Source organism: Brachyistius frenatus, unplaced genomic scaffold (assembly GCF_029030835.1).
Source record: "Brachyistius frenatus isolate BFR_SWC_R1_liver_20210118 unplaced genomic scaffold, ASM2903083v1 Contig_27, whole genome shotgun sequence".
Taxonomy (NCBI): Eukaryota; Metazoa; Chordata; class Actinopteri; family Embiotocidae; genus Brachyistius; species Brachyistius frenatus.
The window spans coordinates 431,924-453,055 of NW_027210626.1; the positions used below are offsets into that span (position 1 = coordinate 431,924).

General features: G+C 40.2%; 1 protein-coding gene across 2 annotated transcripts in view; it reads right to left on the reverse strand.

Moving 5' to 3' along the window:
- LOC138620876 (ephrin type-A receptor 6-like) overlaps positions 1-21,132 on the reverse strand; it is a 165,037-nt gene that overhangs the window by 117,502 nt on the left and 26,403 nt on the right. For both annotated transcript variants that reach the window (XM_069698481.1, XM_069698480.1), the window contains exon 3: positions 1,787-2,450. In XM_069698481.1, coding sequence (XP_069554582.1) covers positions 1,787-2,450 — 664 coding nt within the window. The remainder of the gene's footprint in view (positions 1-1,786; positions 2,451-21,132) is intronic.

The window sequence follows — 21,132 nt, forward strand, 5'->3', positions numbered from 1 at the left end:
TAACAGAATTATTAGACGCTCGCATTTAGTCAGAGAATGGTGAGCAGTTAAACTCTGTAACTGTTGTGCATCTTTTAAGTTGCTACTCTAAGTACATCAGGCACCTTGTAGATTGGAGATCTGTCTACTGTGATCTATAGTCATGTGTATCTGTTGACCTGACATCAGGCCATTACTTGGTTTGAAAAGAAGTTGCATTGGACCTTCTGGAAGGTAGCACTCCCAGTGAGTGGTGCTGCCAGCGATAACCCAAAGCTCATATCAGAGAGCTGAGGATCAAACTGCTACCAAGCCAGCTGAGGTAATCTGTCACACCGAGGTGGCCCAGGGGACAACAGGTGGTAGACAACTGATGTACACAACAACGCACACACACACAGACACACACTAGCCTCGCAAAAATGTTTTCTTTGGAATCCCTGCAGTAGGCAAAAGGCCTAAAAATACAGAGTAATTGCACAAATTGCATTAAAATAGTCACTGCAACTAATGTGAGAGATAAATGTATTTGATGGGAAAACATAAAGGGTTATTGGACTAACTGTCAGACCTAGAAAAATATATTCTTAACTGCACACAGTATATACTTAGACTACTTGCATTTGCGCACACACACAGACACATACACAGCCTCAGGGAAGCTCTCTGCTCACACATAACAAATCTTAAACACACAAAACCTATCACATTATCTCATTCATCTCCAGAGTTAGCAGCTAGTAATAATGGAGCAAGAGAAGAAAAATGAAGGATGCCTGATGAGGGTGGGGTGGGTGAAAAAAAAGAAAGAAGCTAAACTTTGTAAATCTTTGATGTTTGACTAAAGTAGATGGAAATAAAGCCCTGCAAATATTTTATCAGCCTCTTCATCTATGGCGCTCATCTATCTGAATGGCAGATGCATCAATATTTGGGTCATATAGACCTAAATATGAAATTGACTTCCTCGCTGTATCATACTGAATGTCTTGCCATTTTGATAAGAGATTTCATGAATAAATGAAGAAGACAAAAGATTGTGGATAAGATTATACAGATGATATTCAAGTGAGGGAAGCATAAGAGAAGATTTAAGAAAAGTGGATGTTTACAGTGGCAGACATTCTTTCTAGTTCACAGTGTAATTCACCAGTTTGATGTTCACATGTGCTCTGAGCTTTTCTCCAACTCAAATATGAGGTTTTTCAATACGACCGAATTCCCAAGAAAGCGGCTTTCATATACGTATTTTTCTGTTTCTGTTGTCAAACAGCGACAGTCTGAAATAGTGACTGAAACACGGACCATTAACACTAAATAGTAACCAGCATTCACATCCAAGGTCTTTTCCAAGCTGCAATAATTTTAAAACATATGTACTGAAATAAAAATACCACTCACCTTTGCTTTCATGTTAATTCTGAGATTTAGCACCTTCCTGACCACTTGAACAATGCAAGTAACAACTGTGTTTGAAGGTTTGATGTGCGCATATGTTTCAGTTTGGGAAAAGCTGATCAGGACCCACCAATGTAGACAAAATAACAAAATAACAAAACAACACAACAACAACACAACAATACCTAAAGTTGCAAATAAATAACAAGTCAGAAGTTGTTACTTTTACATAACTACACACGGTTAGCCCTAGCATTTAAATGTCAAGCTCAACATAAACCTAATTCTGGGACAGCTTCATCAGCTAATAGTTTTTTGTTTAATCTAAGGATTTTCTTAGGCTGGATAGACGCTACATTTAAGAAAACGAAAAGCAAAAATAAATGATAGAAAGGTTGGAAAAACTCACCGACACACGAGCCATCGATCTCCTCGTACCCGACGCTGCAGACGCATCTTCCCAGGGGAACCAACCAGTCCCCATCAGCTCCACAGAACAGTTTGGGTGTGTCTCTTTCTTCAGCGTGGTCAATACACGCCCCCCTCACCTCCACCAGAGAGGACGAGTCCACGCGTGGCACCGTGTCCGGAAACGAGGCCAAGTTCCTCAGCGTGAACGGACACTTCTTGTAGTAAACCCTCACCGACACCAAGGCGATGCAGGCCCCGATGTCCTGGAACGCCAGGTAAAAGCCCTTCCTGGTCATGGGTCCCACCTCACGCACCTCCGTGTTGAGCTTGAGGATGCGGTCTCCGAGATCCATCTGAGTGAAACTCTCATCGGCAGCGATGGTGTCTATCTTGGTGTACTGCGTGGGCATAAATTTGACACCGTGCGCCTCGTCCGTCTCATGGTAGAAGAGGTTGAAGGTCTCTTTGCAGGTGCCGGACACCCAGGGGATGGAGTTGCAGTCGCGCAGAGTGAAGCGAAGCTCCACGTAGATCTTTTGGGCGGCCTGTCGAGAGATCCAGTTGGAGCGAAGCCAGTTGTTCTGGTTGGGCTCCATCACGTTGCAAACCTGGAAAGTATGGATGGGTCGGTTGTGCTCATCCATCTCTGTGATGGCGTCCCACTAAAAGGGGAAATAATAAGAAGGTGGAGAGTGGAGGGAGAGAGGAAAAAAACAAGAGGGTAAGAAGGAGACGCAAAGAAAGTAATTAAACGATAAGACCAGAAGTCTAAAACTCCGCTGGCGGCCCTGACACGTGACAGAAAGAATTCAATATGAGAGTGACGGACAGAATGAACAACATCCCGATAGTTGGGCTTAAAATATTAATTTTGTTCCCGAGATTGGCACTAAAGGAAACACCTTGGAGTCACTTAATTCCAGAAGATTCCTCATATTCAGAGCAAGAATACAATCTGCAAATTTCATTACAATCTGCCTGCTTCTGTCTATTATGAGACACCGTGTGTATGTGTGTGTGTTAGCCAGAAGTGTTATTAGAGGAGAGCTCAGTGAAAGCCCAAAATAGAAAAGGATTGTCTAGTGAGGAACATGAATATGTTAGTGGGTAGAGTTTGATATTTCATCTGTACACATGGAAAATCTGGCCTGATTGGAAGGGTCAAAAGATCAGGGGCCGACAGAACATGTATATTTCTTTCAATTTCACTAATAGTTTATGAAATATCTTGGCATGCATCACACTAAAAGTCCAAGTGAAATTTTCAGCAGATCATGAATATTCAAATCAAATTATAGCAGACATTTATTTGTTGCGATATCTTCCTCTGCCACTGTCAAGAAAAAAACCAAAATGATTAACACACGAACAAATTGTTTTCCTTTTATTCCTTCGGGTCTACAAACGAGTTTCCTTCTAGAATGATGTCGGACTCCAGCTGCCTCGTCATCACCTCTGCAACTCCCAGGTCACATGATCAGGGAGCACGGCAGCTTTGCAGGGTCGCTAGGTTACCTGTCCCCGTGTTGATGGGAAAGGAGTTAATGGGGGTTTTTAGCCTCCTGGTCCTCCACCGCTCTCTGGTTTTATTAGAGTGGGGACTGGCTACACGGGCGACCCCAAAACCACCTGACATCGACCTCCAAGAATCAAATTACCTGCCTGGGAAAAAGGGCTCTCAAATCACTTCGCTTACAATGCAGCATTGGACCCTCCACAAGCTGCAGAGTTTGCCCGTGTATGCGTGTGCAAGCATCATATTTAGACTGACATTCAGCCATTTTGCTCACAGGGTATACTGTACAAGGCTGGCGGTATATCTTGAACTAATACTAGTAGAGCAACCACAACTCTTACTTCACTTGCACTTACATCCTGCCACGGAAACACTAAATACCTATTGTTGCGGGGAACTTGAAATGGACTGGACCTAACTACAAATGGGCATAATTAAGGTCACATTTAATCAAAAGATATGGTCAATATTTGCATAATTACAAACTGGAACTTTCAGATTTTAAAAGCCCACATCAGCCATTGCAAGATGAGCGATGATACCCTGCTCACTTTTGGATGGCAGTACGCTCCTGGTGCGGGCCAAAAACCTATAATTAACACTGTTTTCACAGCGACATGTGAGAGATTCACAGGGGAGGGGAGGTGAGAAAAGCCAAGTATAAAGCTATTAATTACCAACCAACAAATTCAAAAAACTATCACTCTGTATTTAAAAGTAAACTGACTACATCTCACACACACATTCCTGTTCTCAGGTGTGGGAGGAGAGATAGCCATTTTAATTAATGGCTGGAAAACAGACCATTTATTGGCAAACACAATCCAGAGAGTTGCGATAGAGCTGCTGGTTAATTTACCAATACAATTTGCCTGATAAGCAAGCACATTTAATGAGCTGTTTTTCACTTAGCTAAATATTAGCTCTTGATGAGAGTAGTAATCAAAGCCTAATGTTTGCTTTCACATACTTATTATCCTTTTTAATAACATGTTCTAATTCAATCATCCAAGGACTACAGGCTTTAATCTGCTCTTCCCTCAAGGTATAATTGTAGCAAACAAATTGATTTTTATTAGATGTGATGTTGCCCATCACAGGACCACAGTTAGGCAAAGTCTTTCGGTAAAATATGTCACTGTGGGATGCAAAAGCAAGAATTCACCATCTAAAAAAGGAAATAAGTGAAAAAACAAGTAACCAAGTCCATCTATTGCATCCAGCTTCAAACATTAATAATATACAAAGTGTTAAATGAATATTAGAATTTAAGTAAAATTCAGCTGTTTTTTTTTTTAAATTAAATTCACAATCAGATTTTAGATATTTTTTTTATTATTAATTAACAGCCTTTTTTTGTGTGCAAATTTACAGAGTAGTTCAACATTTTGAGAGGCACGTTTCCTTGTTTTAGTTACTAAAGTTGGATGAGAAGATCAATACCATTTTGCTTGTCCGGTAAATATTAAGCTACTGCCAGCAGACGGTTAGCTTAGCTTATCACAAAGTCTGAGAACAAAAGCAAACAGCTCAACTGACTTTGCTGACAGATAACAGAATCTATTTTCCAGCATCTCGAAAGCTCACTAATAAACATGCTATATTGCTATATGGGTAGTTGAGTTAGTGAAAAAAGGCCCTGCCAGTAAGTCAATTTTCCTTAAAACTATGTATTTTACAAATATTTATTTACAAAGGTGTGTAAGGAGTGTGATCATGCGATTTGTTTGACAAGAAAAATAAAGGATCTGTCATCACAGCCACCGCTTCAAAACCTCATCATCATCATCACTACTACAAAGACTACTACAAAGACTAGAAAAATGCTACAAAGCATTTCAAGCCAAAAACACTATTTAATATTGACTAACAACTATTTGGAAATGATTATTTTTCTATTTCGTCGCTTATATTCAAAGCACAGATGCTCGGCTAGGTCGAGCCATGGAACTTGCTGCGGTGTTTTTCGTGCCGATTCAGTCCACCCTTTGGGCCTTTTCAATCTGATTCAAACACTTAGTCAGCTGTTGACCTGCTGAGGCGTTTGCAGGAAGAAAGATGCATCAGCACCGTCGAGCTCAAAGACTTTCTTTTAACAATGCCAAGCGCTCCCGCTCAGGAGCACAGAAACTGATATCATACAGGTTCTTCTTCCAAAAAGAAAATGTGTAGATTTGGGAATTGAAAAAGGTCATCATGAAAATGTATAGAAAAAAACTACAAGCACGTCTTTGTTGAAGATGCTGAAAAAGTGAGGTTGGTGATAACACAGGTTAGCGCCTCAAGCTCAAACACAAAGAGCGACGGCACTCGTACTTGATAAATCAGATCAATAATGCCACAAATTGCGCGTACACCAAACGTGACATATTTTCAGCCTTCGTCAATTCTGTCTAATTTAGTGCAACATGCTATGGATTAGAACAACTGAAGTAATGTCAAGTGAAGAGTGCAGTTCAGTGTTTAAATTAAACTTGTTTCTACAGCGTTTGCTAAAGGGCAGCTGAGCAAGCCAATGAGCCCTTAATGAGCCCTTAATGGATCAGTGACTGAGCAGCTACAGTGTGTATGTATGTAATTGGAGGACCACTAGAAAACTGAACTAAGTCTTTACACACACACACACACACACACACACACACACACACACACACACACACACACACACACACACACACACACACACACACACACACACACACACACACACACACACACACACACACACACACACATAGACATGCACAGACACAGACCCAAGGTCAGACATAGCCTTCAGTCTGTCTGCCCAGGACACTTTTATAGTGCATAAAGGCTTGTTCTGTTCTGAGGGGATTGACAGTAAGGACTAATATCTTTGTATAAAATTAAATACATTTCTCCTATTAGACCGAATTCTTTAATAGCGAAGTATTGAATGAGAGACATAAGCCAGAAAGAAAGAAAGAAAGAAAGAAAGAAAGAAAGAAAGAAAGAAAGAAAGAAAGAAAGAAAGAAAGAAAGAAAGAAAGAAAGAAAGAAAGAAAGAAAGAAAGAAAGAAAGAAAGAAAGAAAGAAAGAAAGAAAGAAAGAAAGAAAGAAAGAAAGTAGAGAAGCACGTGTTCAAGAAACAGTTTTCATCAGAGGATACAAGGGAATTACTAAAGTTAGGAGGCAATGAAACACGTTTAAATGTCAATGTAGATAAAGCCGAGTGTCCAGTGACAGAGAAATTGAAGCAGCGATATCGGAGTGATTTGTCTCAAAGGGGTAAAACAATCCACTGTGACAGGAACACATTGCTGCTTGAATCCCCAGCTAAGCACCATTCAGAGCTGATCTAAAGGCCTCCGAGGCTTTCACATCTTGTCAGCGAGCTGATAATGTCAAGCAGCTATGTGGTGGCAGCACTTTAAATAAGTCACTGCAGCTTTGCATTTACAAAGCTGTGAAATCCGTTTGTTTCTAAATTATCTTGCAAGCCGAGCAATACAATGTTTTTCCTCTTAATTGGTGTAAAAATCAAAAGGGACATTTTTTGCAGTTCACTTAGCCTGCCTATTACTTACAGCTTTAGTCTGTGATTATAAACTGGAAACCCTATTCACATGAAGGTTCACTCGGCCAATCTGAAGGGTGAGCCAATCAGTATGCATTTACAACAACGGCAGATATTGAGGAAATGAAGCCAGAGCTAGAACAATGCCTAAAAGTCAAAACACTCTGGCGCATATGCTGGATCAATGACAAGATCCAGGCCCAGTCGGATGCAACGACTGCAAACAGTCTCCACTGACGGGGCTGGGCACAAGAATTTGTGCACCTGTACGGAAACTCTGGCCCGGGTGCGCGTTCTGGAGACCAGAGGGAACTGACAACATGGATGATACCCAGAGGTCTAAGCCAGCTGGGATGCAACAACTAGAAACAGTCCCTAGCGGAGCACGGGCAGACCCTGAACTGTTCATCAAGAGAATTTGGGTGCGGTACTACCAGGCCATTTACTTACCCACTTCATTCCGTTGGACTAAGTTTCTTTAAAAGTGAAGACTTTGTGTGAGGTCTTTCCTAGACACCTCACTACCTTGACATCCAGCCTTAACATGCATAATTGAAAAAATGGTCCGAAAATGTGGTTGATTGATTCCAGCCGGAGACCCAAAGGCCTTTATAGTCCATATTTCTTACCCATGCAAGAGAGCCCGTCATTTTACTGGCCACTCGCACAGGGATGGGGTGGGGGTGGGGGGCGGGGTGGGGGTGGGGGGGCTCCTTTATTAACACTGTGAAAGCCGGAGCCCTATTGAGACCTGTACTTTTAAGTACAATGTCATAACCCGCACCACCTCATCTTCAATTGAAATTAAACATTTAGCGATACTAAACATTCCCACCACTTGGTTGGGTCTCAGGCTGTAAAAAAAAAAAAAGTCCCTCTGTGTGGATGACAGTGTGTTACGACCCACTATAAAAGAATTATTAATTATATTGCTGACAGTGGGGCAGGTTAAAGAGTGGTGCTTTAAAAGGTTTACTATTAGACTGGCAGGGGACTCGGAATCACATAATTAATTTCTTTTGCAGATGTGACTGACACACATTTCTTCACATGCATTAATAAGTGTAGGCAGAATCGACTGAACACTCCTTATATTTGATTTTCTCTCCTGGTCAGAGAACCAATATCTTTACTCGGTATACTACACACTGCAGAGAGACAGCACAGCAGTGAGAGGATTTCATTTTGTGCAGTAAGTATAGCTTCTGCACAGTTTGTCAGTGGGAACGAGCTGGGGTTGTGGGAGGAAGTCGCCGCTGGAGATCAAAACAAGCAGCTGTTCCATCAATATCATGAGACAGTGTCCATGCATGAGTAGAATAAACAATAATTCCCAAACTGATACACGCACGCAATCAGATACAGTAGAAGAAACACACACACATACTCGACTCCAAGGACGCACATTTGCACAATACTATTGTGTTGTATCAGGCATTTTAATTAATGACAGTTAACAAATATCAACAGTCCAAAGTATGCAAATGACCGAACTGAATATTCTTGAAATGTCGCCTTTTTTTTGTCTCAATAATAAATAAATAAATCCTGTCCAGCTTATCATTCAGAACAGTTACAATTTAGGGGGTGTAACAACAATCTTAGGGTGGAATTACTAATGTCCTATGGGACCGAAAACAGGACATTGATATTGCCAAGAATACAGTTAAATCACAGGTGTTCATTTGGGCCACAGGAGACTGGATCTGAATAAATAGTCAAAATTCATAATGAAATGTCCCGTTGCCTCCCCGAGAGAGGGAAATTTGATTCTGCACCCTGGCTGTGTCAGTGGAGTTGGGAGCAGGTGTGTTTTCACCATGGTCTCTGGAGGATTTTTCTCTGAATTAAAGCAAAGATAAAGACTGGAAGCGATCACCATACACCCCCACAGCCAGCCATATTTATTCAAATCATCCCCTCTGCCAATTTTTCTTTTTGTCTTGGTTCCTTTGCCTTCTCCAGCCAAACATGTCTAGGCACAGACATACAAGCTGCACATACTGTATAGAACATTATTCACATTAAAGTAATATGCAGGGCCCTCCACTACCTCTGACACTATCAAAGCAGCCTCAGACAAGAACTTAGGATAAGAAAAAAAACTCTTGAAATAAACACCACAGCTGAGCTGGGTGATTAAACAGATGTTTTTTCGCATTACAGACCGTCTTTGGAAAGTCACGTCTCTGCATTTTGGCACCAACCACATGCAAACTTGACAATTACAGCTCTGAATAAAAACGTGCTTATGGTTATACCTGTTTTTAAAATATAATCAGGCATTTTTCTAACTACTCAACTGTTCTCCCAGAGTAGCAAAAAGTGATCAATTAATCTGAAGGGTCTAATTTTATCATGTAAAGTCTGTTTGAGAAAATTTTAATTTCTTCTCATTTTAGGACGACAGATTGCTTGGTGCTATTTTAGGAAGCCAATTATTTCTTGACACCTGCCAGTGTCTATTCTTCAACACTAAAATGTTATGTCAGCAAATAATTAAACTGAATGATAATTTTTTTCCCCAAAATGTCTTAAGACTCTGTCCCTTTTCTCCTTATTTTAATAACCTTCTGTATCTTCATTTCTCTTTCTCGCTTTATAATCTGTCACTTTTTCCTTTCTGTTTTGTCTCGTCCGTTTCCTGTCTGTCCTTTGTTTGTCTTTTGCCGTTTACCTGATGCACTGTCTGTCTTTGTTTTCCCCATATACTTAGTCTCTCATGCACTTTGTTTGTGTGTGTGTGTGTGTGTGTGTGTGTTTGTGTTGTGTTATGCAACTGTCTCCTCTCAGATTGAGAGATTTCTATTTAATTCTAGAGCCTCCCTGTGCGATAGATGAAAAACCACTACCTCCACAACCCCCCCCCCCAACTCCCCTACCACACACACACACACACACACACACACACACACACACACACACACACACACACACACACACACACACACACACACACACACACACACACACACACACACACACACACACACACACACAGAGTAATAGTTATTAGGGAGATGGATGAAGAGTCTTGCCTCACAAGGGAACTTCACATCAACTCTTTGACATTATGAGAAAAGAACAATGAAAAAGAAAGTAAAACAACAAACTTTGTAAAAAAAAGAAAAAAAAAAGAAGATGAAATAAGTTAAATGAATCTGTTCCTCCACAATATTTATCGCTTATGAATATTAACGATCACTGGAAATTATGACTATAAGAGAAATTAATAAAGTCCCCCCCCAACCCACGGATTTAATGAGATTGAGTCTTAGAAACTATGATGAACACTTTTACATTCAAAGCACCTCGTTAACACTAAAGTCTCACTCACAAACTTGCAGTTATGAGATATCTAACAATCTTCCCATTTTTGCAGAAATGGAAAAACTCTCTCTGAAGTACAAGCTTAACTGAAGTCATGTTTAAATGGCCATCTGCACTACACCCATATTCAGAACAAATCTATGACCTGTATGTGCGCGTGTGTGTGCGTGCGTGCGTGTGTGTGTGTGTGTGTGTGTGTGTGTGTGTGCGTATGTCTGCCTCAGAAGTCTGTCCACAGAGGGCTCATCAGGGACAAGTGCAACATGAATTGGGGAATTCCATCAATATCTGGCAACGTCTGTCCAGTCATTGTGTTTAACAAGAGTGTCAACCAGAAAATCAATACTTTGATTGGAGAATTATGGACATGGATTTTTTTTCCACTGTGATTTAGGACTTTAAATTAAATTACTAAGGGTATGCCGATGAGGCATATTGACAGGACTTGACACCGAACAAAAACCTGCATGACAATACTGAACATGTCAGATAATCTCTTATATTGACACAATGAAAGATACAATATTTTCCATAAGACAGCCGAGTGCTGGAACTATTTATTATGCCTACATAGTACCAGAGACGTGGCATCATGTCGATCTTGGTTGTCCCGCTTTCCTTTTTAAATATTTCTTTGCTGCGTAGAGGTTTGCTGGCCAGGTTGGTGTAAATTACACGAGTGACATTCTTAGAACTGAGACACTTTAGTTTGGCTATATATTAATATATTAATAGTTCTATCTTACTTATGTTTAATGAAATGCAAAACAGTCATAGTAAACACAATATTTGACTATTTTATAGCCTATATGAATAGGGAAGTAGGGTTTTGTGGGTATGAACTGTCAATGCATTTCTGCCTCAACAATTGCTCTGAATACTGATATAACAGAAGCTCTGTTAGTTCTAAGTATAAAGTGGAATTACACTCCTCTCCACAAGTGTTGGATAAGTGGCACCCTCAAGAGCCAAAGTGAAAGAAGACAATGTGTCTGCTTTTCTAAAAGCAAATTCATCATAAGGCCCCTGTCATTTTCCTAACGAGCTCGGCTTTGTCGGTGACGTTGTTCCACACACATGAAGACTTATTTTAAAAACCGGCAGCAAGAGATATTTGACTACAATGCACGAAATGAAACATCTGCTGCACAAAATACCTTGAAAACCTTGGAAATTTTAGCAGACACTTCTCTCGCTGATACACGTCTCGTATCTCTTATCTGAAAACGTACGTCACCGCGGTTGGTACAGCGAGGGGGAACAAGCCTGAGCTGCCTTTTGCTGTAATTGTAACAAAAGGTGAAAGACCCCCCCCCCCTTTCAGTTTCATCACGGTTGTCTCATACATGGTAAAGAAGAACGGGAACGTCCTTCCCGTGTCATTTCATTATAGGTTGTAGCGATTTGTGCTCCCTAACCTCTAACACCAGCGAAGGAGGTGTGGATAAGATATGCTGCAAGAGAAGAACAACATGCAGGCCTCTTGCCTTATTCTACAATATAACGGATATCTCCACTAGAGTGCCAATACCGAGGGAGCTGAACCCAGAGAATAAGTAAGAAGAATTAGAGGAGGGTCATTTTGGAGAAGCTTGGAAAGACCCTTGAGACTCCTCACGACACACCTACACACCTTACAGCAGGACTGGCAAGAGCACTGCGGCAGCCACAAGCTGGCCCTGATCAACTGCAGTCCCACGAGAGGACCAAGCAGAGGGAGATGCCAGAGAGACAAGTTAGAGACTATCTGGGCGTCCACACTGTGAAGGGTGAGAAGGACAGAGTAGACGGGTGAACAGCTCGCGTTGCAGAGCAGCCTGAATAATTATTTCCAAAAAGATTGTTCCTTAATATGTCTCTGACTAAACGTCATTGTCACGATTCATTATCATTTGTAAAAAATAAAATACAGTTGTTGATATTCTGACATAGATTCCTGCTGTGATGATGATACAATCTACTTTTTCTGCAGATTCTGCTCCGTCTCTGCACCTCTGTCTTCTTTTAATCTTTGATATCATCGAGCTGAAAACAACCTGTGAAAATGCTGCCAACTTGTGATGACTTGATTCATTTTTTCTTTTTCTTTTGAGAAACTAAGGACGGTGCAGTGCTTTAAAATAGAGCAATGCAAATATGCAAATCCAGTGAATGTGAACTTCATCCTGATAATTCACACTTTGTGTTTTACCCATCTTGAGTACATTACAGGTAAAGACTCAAGCACTACTAGCAATCCCAAAGTCATATTTTTCAGCAAATCTACCACAAATAAACAAAAGTTTTGGGGTAATATGTCCCTAAAAAATAATAAATCGCACAACAGAAAGTCAGCCATCTGCAGCTGTGACCCAAGCCTCCTGGTATGAGAACTGTCTTCTATGAAACTAAAGCATTCTGCTCGTCATTTGCTTTGTAAGCTGGATGCATTTTGATCAAGTTCTTCTGAGATATCTGTTTGCTTTTCCAGAGGGTGTGATTAATCAATTAAAACCAAATAAGACCCACATTACAATTCCACACTCTCACACATACGCACAGTATCCCTAATCCTGTCAACAGCACAGCCCTAAATCAATAGGAGCAAGTGAACAGCGGTGAGCAAATGAAATCCGAAGACCGTGTGCTCCTCTCGTCCCAGCATCCATCACAGTGGATGGGTAGCCAGCAGGGTGGAGCCACAGCACCCATCTGTCATCCGTCGTGGCGCCGTCACTAAGTGACACGCTGTTGGTCATGGCCCAAGTCATTCAAGTCAAAGATGGCTAAGGGCATTGAAGATAAGAGTTCAAACCAGTTTGAAGACAGCTGATGCTTGACTGATGTTTGGAGGTCATATTTGGTTTCTTTGCGTGTTGACCAGAACCGACCTAAATGACGCAGCTTTTTGTTTGCTAGACTTTGCTTCCTTTCTGGTCATTGGTGCGAAAATTAGTGACAACCAGTTAGATCAAGCCCCATAAAATTTCTGTTAAGTGCTTGCAGTACCCCTGAGGCACATCTGATTGCAGGTTTAACGGACCTTTGAATAAAATTCCTCCACTCCAATGAACTGTTTTCTTCTTTGGACAGACATTGACACTATAATAATTTAGAAATATACATGAACTGGTCAGCAAGGCCTCTCCACAACTAGTAAAGAGATATACATTGACTCTACAAAGGCTAACCTTTGCTTTCTATTACTTTTTAAACCCCAACTTTCCCATTATAAACTCTGATGTTGTTTCGATAAACAACACCTCTTGAAGTAAAAGAGAAGCTTCAGCAGACTGAGTAAACTATCACAACACAGATATGAGAGAAGACAGACCACGGCAAACAACACTGCTCACTTCTTTAAGTATACAGCTAGGTTATTACACGTTTTGCCCTCTGTGTCACTGTGGATAACCTCCACACAGTGTGCTTGAATACACTTGCTTGAGGTAAACAACAAAATGTTATGTTGGGGCGTTGAGGGTACAGAAGACATCTTGGTATTTCTAAATGTATTAGAAGTGCTGGTGTTTGAAATATCCTCCAGAGACAATAGAAAGGAGAGAAACTGAAAGAGATGCTATGTGACAACTGCTCACCACATAGTGCAATAGAGTCATCCATCAACATTTTATTGATTCCCACATAATACAACTCATCTCTACAAAATGAATTTGCCATGTAAAGTCACGTATATATTTTCCTTAAAAAGACAATGGACCGGCTGATGATAAATGTCATCGTTATGATGGAAAATAAAAAAAATAACAGTGTCATCTTATATGGAAATAAGACTAGGAGACCGCCAAGGCAGCATGCTTAGACGTTCAACATATTTGACCCTTCCGCCACCTTATGTCTGCGGTGCCTAGTATTTCATTTAGCATTAGCTGTTGTAGTAATACATTTATGTCATTTAGTACAGTATAATATCTATTACAGTTATGGCCTTTGGACGGGGTCCCAATCTATCATGTGGCTGTGCCAGCCGTAGCTCACTCTTGCCTCTGTTGTGTTACATCCATCAAGGCTTGCATTAATGGATGCAAAGCTTTACTTTACCTTTTTTCTTCCATGGAAAAAAGCAAATTTGAATTTTGACAAGCTTCATTTCTTGAAGTAAAAGAGCAAAATGGTGTCAAGAATGCCCTTTAAAAAAGAAAAGGTAAACCTTGATTCCCACATTGTATCAGAAACCTCCATCCTGCTTCTTGAGTGTCCTCGAGTACATTGAGTAAGACACTGAGCCCTAGCCTGGCTCCCCGTTCCAATCATAGCTTCAGTTATAGCTGTGATTAGAGTTTGGAAACCCTGTTCGCATGAGCTCAACCACTCCAAAGGGCGGATCAATCGGCAACCAGTGGGGCTGGCTCAGAGCAGTGACGTCAAAGTGTCGTTTCAACAACAGCGGTGGTGGTGGAGCTCAATGAAGCTATAGGTACAGTTAAGAAAAGTTATGTGGAAATTGAAGACGGAGTAAAAACCAATGTCTAATATTTTCAAAAAGCCTGCAATGGTCATTTACCCACACATTGAAAGGGTCACATCCTTGACCTCGTCCTGTATAATGGTCTCAGCCCTGAAAACTTTAAAATTAAGGATATCTGTGTGTCTGATCACAAAGAAGTTTTATTCAATGCGTTTTTTTCCCAACCTCCCACAAATCTCAGTTCACCTGCCCGTTGCCGGGTTTTTAACACCATGTCTGCTAGCAAATTCTCTGAGCGTTTTACTGCTGCTTCTTTAACTGCTTTTAATCCACATTCTGATACAGAGGAGCTGGTCTCCTTTTTAATCACACCTGTCAGACTGTCCTGGACTCTGTTGCCCCCTACAAGGTCAAAAAGTCAAATAGAACACCACAGCCCTGGCTAAATGAAAACACCCAAGAACTCAAGAGAGACTGTAGGAGAAAGGAAAGAAAATGGGGGGAAAAAACTGCCCTACATTTATTTTATGAGATCTGGAAAGATGCAACGAATAATTATCAAAAGGCAGTTAAAGAAGCAAGAGCTTCCTTCTTCTCCAGTTTAATCTTAGATATTCACTCGAACCCCAGAGTTTTATTCAAGGTCATAGACTCGGTCATAAACCCCTCCCCCTGTCATTTTACTGATGCCTCACAAGAAATGTGCGAGAAGTTTTTAAATTATTTTATTAATAAGGTAAAGGAAATAAGACAAAACTTCCACCCCCTGTGTTTTACATGCCAGCAGGGACATTCAAAGCTATTTTAGTCATTTTGAACCTGTATCGCTGTCCTTCTTATCCCAAATCATATCTCACTTGAAATCAACCATATGCAGCCTTGATTTTATTCCCACTAAATTTCTCAAAGAGGTTATTGGCACTGTAGGGCCCAGTATTTTATTGATTATAAATAGCTCCTTAGCAAATGGCAGCTACCCATTGATTTTTAAACATGCTATGGTCCAACCTCCTTTAAAGAAACCCAAGCTTGAGCCTTCTGTTTTCGCCAATTTTAGGCCAATTTCTAAACTTCCATTTTTATCAAAAGTTTTAGAAAAAGTGGTTTCAACACAACTCTTAGCTTTTATGAATCATAACAACATGTTTGAGAAATTTCAGTCTGGTTTTAGAGCACTACATAGCACAGAAACTGCCCTCCTCAAGGTAACTAATGACCTCCTTTTAGCAGCAGACAGGGGGGAGAGTGCAGTTTTAATTCTTTTAGACCTAAGTGCAGCTTTTGACACCGTAGATCACACCATTTTAATCGATCGCCTCAAAACCTGGGTTGGCATCAAAGACGCTGCACTTAGCTGGTTTTATTCTTACCTTTTAGAAAGAACCTACTCGGTCATCATAGGTAATTTACTCGTCTTCCACAACACACATTACTGTGGTGTACCACAAGGTTCAATTTTAGGTCCAATTTTATTTTCTATCTACATGCTTCCACTCGGCCAAATCCTCCAACGACACAATGTATATTTTCATTGCTATGCAGACGACACACAGATTTACCTTCCGCTGAGACCTGGTGACCCAAAGAGCCTGGATGCTGTCTTAGATGGTCTCTCTGACATTAACTGTTGGATGGCTCAAAACTTTCTTCAGCTCAACAACTCAAAATCAGAAGTCATATTGTTTAATTCCCCAAACAATAACACCAGTCTCATCAAGAGTCAACTTGGTCCCCTGTCTGCTTATTTAAAACCTGTTGCCAGAAACTTGGGAGTAATGTTTGACTCTCAGTTAAGCTTTGAAACACAGATCAAGAAAATTGTCCAGTCCTGCTTCCTTCAATTAAGAACCATCTCCAGAATCAAACCCATACTGTCACACTCTGACCTGGAAAAACTACAAATAAATACAAATAAAGTTATTATTATTATTATTTACCAATTTGGCATTGTACTCTTCTCACATTTGGGGAGGGTCTCTGTTGTTTATAACTTTTGGCACACAATATATGTCAAAAGAGGTCAATACCGACTGGTTAAAGGCTCCAATAGTTTCAAAATGAACACGAGGTCAACAATAGTTGCATCCTAACAGTAAAAAAATCTTTTAGGTTGGCCAGATCCCGTCTAATCGCTAAGTGAATCTGGGAAAACAAAGTCCCACGACGTTTTTTGACCTCTCAGTTCAGGCAACACATTTCAACAAAAAACACGATCTGGTCAGTAGTATGTAATTAAGTTCAGGGTTACAGTAATGTGATGGTCTAATATTGGCCATTCAATTCCGTCACACCTTCAATAGAATCTTCAATAAATGAACTGAACAAGCAGGTTCATTTTCTAAATACTCATTCCAAGACACAAAGAATCAAAATCTTCTTCTTTCTAGCAACAGAACATGTTACATATTTTCAACATTGGTTTTTGGTGAATTAAATGTAGCAAACATAATGTCAATGTTAAAGCACTCAGGTACAAGTGCTATTGAGCATTTACAAACAATTATGTAACATCTCTAATTCAATTACAACTCCAAAGCCTATTTTGAACTTAATGTTGTTTTACATCCAATTTCCACCTTCTGATTTGTTTCCTATTTCAAAAAACTATTATGAAAAGAAAACATCTTCATTGATGGCAAAAACATGATCGATCCACTGCTTCAGTCATCAGAAACCACACGGCACTAAAACCCAACCAATCTGCAGGATCAACACTGGTCAAGGATGTGAACCTTTTCTCCTTTCAACCTCTCCTCCTCCATCTCATTTGCCTGAACGGTGATGTGTCACTCCTCCACGCACACAGACTGTTTCTCATTTGAGCTGACACAGACCAGAGACCTTTCTTTTCTTTCTTTTTTTTCCCACCAGCTCAGACAAACTATGCGTGGGAAAACGAGGGGGAAAGAGCTTGTCGTTTTACATATCTATTTTTGCCAGAGAGGCAGGCAGGCAGACTGGAATGTCAATGTGTGGCTCAGCAGCCTCTGACTGATGTGAGATCACAGTGACGGCTGCACACAGAGGTACAACGAACACACACACACACACACACACACACACACACACACACACACACACACACACACACACACACACACACACACACACACACACACACACACACACACACACACACACACACACACACACACACACACACACACACACACACACACACACAGACACAGACACACAGACTTTGCCAGTGGGTGAGGTAGCAGGGTGCAACTATAGACAGCTTAGATAAGAGCAGGTCACCCAGCTAGAGGAAAGGATGCTGCACAGACACACACAAATAACGTCTAGCTGGAACGCTAATTCAATGTTGAGTTATACTTCTGAAAAAAGGTTATTGAGAGCTATCACAAATGTTGGGGTGTTTAATCTTAGCAGTCTGAGAGTCTCATTTTTGTACAGTACAACTTGAGTCGAGTTAAAAAAAACGTATCTAAACTATTCTTTTTCACAACGTGTATTCAGATCAGCACGGATTAATCAAAATCCATTTTTAAACAGGTGTCAAATTTTAGCCAAACACAGGAGTCCATGATAAAGACAAGTCTGGCATTTCAAACCGTAGAAAAGGTCACTGCTATCTCGTTCTTTTTTTTTTATCTTTCTCTCAGTGCCAATTCAATTCAATTCAATTCAATTCAATTCAATTCAATTCAATTCAATTCAATTCAATTCAATTCAATTCAATTCAATTCAATTCTGCGTTATTGGTCTGCCACACAAGAAATCCGTGTTGCAGAAACATTGTTATATTGATTGAGCTACCGTAATATTATACTGCCATCAAGTACTATTGATGGATGTAAGAGGCAACAAAGTTGTTTCCAACAAAGTGAATAAAATGATATCCTCATGGCAAAGAGGATGTACACTACAGCAACAATTTAGAGAAAAGGTCAAACGTTATATTTGTTATTACGTGAGCTATTTCCTTTTCTCAGTCTTTCCTACATGTTTACACATTTCAGAACGAATGAACACATCAAATGCACACTTTTTCCAATTCATATCAATACCACACCTCTATATACATGTTTGGTTTTTTAAAAAATAAAAAAACAATACATCACAAGCCAAAATAAAGCCCTGTTAAAAAGGCCTATTTGATAACTATTTACAATTAGAAACTCTTGAAAGTTTATATCTCAGAGTACACCTGAAAGCGGCATTATTACAGGAGGACAAGTGAGGATTAAACGGGAGTAATAAAATAAGTATTATCTGCTCACTTCATTACCAGTGTTTCATTTAGTTAATTATACTATCCTCCCTCTGTAGACATACAGCATGAAACACAGACAAACACACCCACAACATATTGCCTCTTGCCTGTTTTCACAGTCTGCTGCTCTTTGTTAAGAAGAGGCTGTTAGACAGGGCGAGCGAGAGAGAAAAGAAAGAAAGAGGAGAAAGATATCAAGAGGAAGGGGAAGATGAACAGCAACAGAGTCATAAGACCCAAGACGGGGCAGAAAAAAAGGTAAAAGGGAGAGAAGCGAATGCTGAGCCGTATGTAACCGTGTGAGGATTATGCATATATCTGTGTTGCAGTACTTATGTATCCTTGAGGGCCAAATATTCTCTCATAAGGAGGAAAGAGATGTGAGGAATGTTTAGCAGAGGACAATTTTCAAGAGACGTTTTGGGATAAAGATTGAAGTTTAAGATAAGAATGAGGATTACTTGAGGCTTAAAGTGGTGGGATTTAGTTTAAGCACACTGATTGTTGCACATTAAATTTTAGGCAAAAGTAAAACTGAAAGACAAAGAATACTAAGCAGACAAAGGCATACATTTTCAAAACTATGTCCAGAATATAAAAATAATGAAGTCTGCTGATTATGATAATCATGTTCATTTTCCGTGCCCTTTTGACAGACGGATAAGACGACAAATAGACTTCAAAAAGATCCATCTTGTACATTTTCCCAACAAGTGACTTGCTGCTGTCTTGGAAATAATGAATGTTCACTTCATAAAACTATCCACAATAACGGCTTCTGAAAAAAGCTTTTAACAAGTGGTACTTTAAACTTATCAGCAAAACTTGCACAGCAGTGCAGCGTGACATTTTTACAGTACAGGGTTAAGGTTTGGGTTGGTTTATACCAGTGATTCCCAAACTCTGGTCCACGTACCACTGGTGGTGCGTGAGGTTCCACCTGTAATTAAGAACCTTGCTAAAAGGCTCGTCATTTAATACAATTTTATCACAGACAGCAGATATTGCATTATACACATCACATGAAAATGATGTAAGAATGTGTTATTAGTAATTGAAATATTTTTGAAAATCTGCCCATGCTAGCCGTGTAGGTGATGCGACGTCACACCCGTCCTTGCTAACATTAGCTTGACACGGTCAGATTCAGACTCCTGCAGGTCAGATGAGCTGTTGAGTTGCCGAGTGGCGCCTTTTCTAGCAAAATATGGAAAGGTATTCTATCATTTTGAAACGGTAGCCTTTAGTTGTGGTTCTTTACTCGTTTTCAATTATTGCATAGTTAAATCAGTGAATTTCATTTTATTAAATAAATAGTTGGTATCTGCAGTGAGAAGTGGTACTTGGGAAATTTGGTTTGGTACACTGCGGTACATGGTCTAAAAAGTTTGAGAACCTTTAGCTTATACTATACAGAAAGTAAAGAGGGTCTTGGGGAGGCAGTTATGGTGGATCAATGAATGGAGACCATTAGTGTGTGTTCAGACACTATGTCGAGCTGCGGTTTAATGACCAAAATGGGCAGTTATTGGTCAAACTTATGTCTTGGTAATGATTGTTATTAAGGACCAATCATCCATTATCGATTTCAGTGTATCGTGTGCAGGATTGTCGAGGGCTGCATCCCATCACACACTGAATGAGGGACCAGTATATCGCAACACTGACACACATGGAATTACTCAGTATTGTGTAATTATTGGCTTCTAATAGTCAACTCTCGGCTCTCTGTAAGCTCTCTTGGATTGATGTGCATTTATGGATCTACAGGAATCGATGGGTGTAGTCAAAGGCTGTGTACTGTATGGGAAAATGGTTTTAGAAATAATATGGGGTGAACAGGTTTTTTTTTTTTATAGGGTAAAAATGTATTTAACATATATGAACTGCTTTAAGAGTATACAGTGTGATTTTTGGTTAAAGACTTCAAATTAAATGATAAAATGTCTCACTGTAAAACATTAGGGCATCCAAATGCAGGACATCATATCAAAGGTTAGCTCAAATATCCATTACGAAACTTTCAGGATGTTGTCATGTTTGCATCAGGTTTTAATTTAGCATCTTGCCTTCCATCACCCTGGTCTTCCCGTCTTTCTGGTAACAGCAGGAGACACCTTCCCTCAGCAAAGCTATCTGACTCCAGTCCGTAAGGCTTAAACAAGCCTGACTGGAAATAAGTGCAGGCTATACGGGATGGCCCGGCCTGCTCGATCAATTAGGACAGAGAGAGCAGCAAAGAGATAGATAGAGAAAGCATGCGGTGAGGTATGGCTTTCAGCATCCTCAGAATTTGTATAAAATCTTAAGTG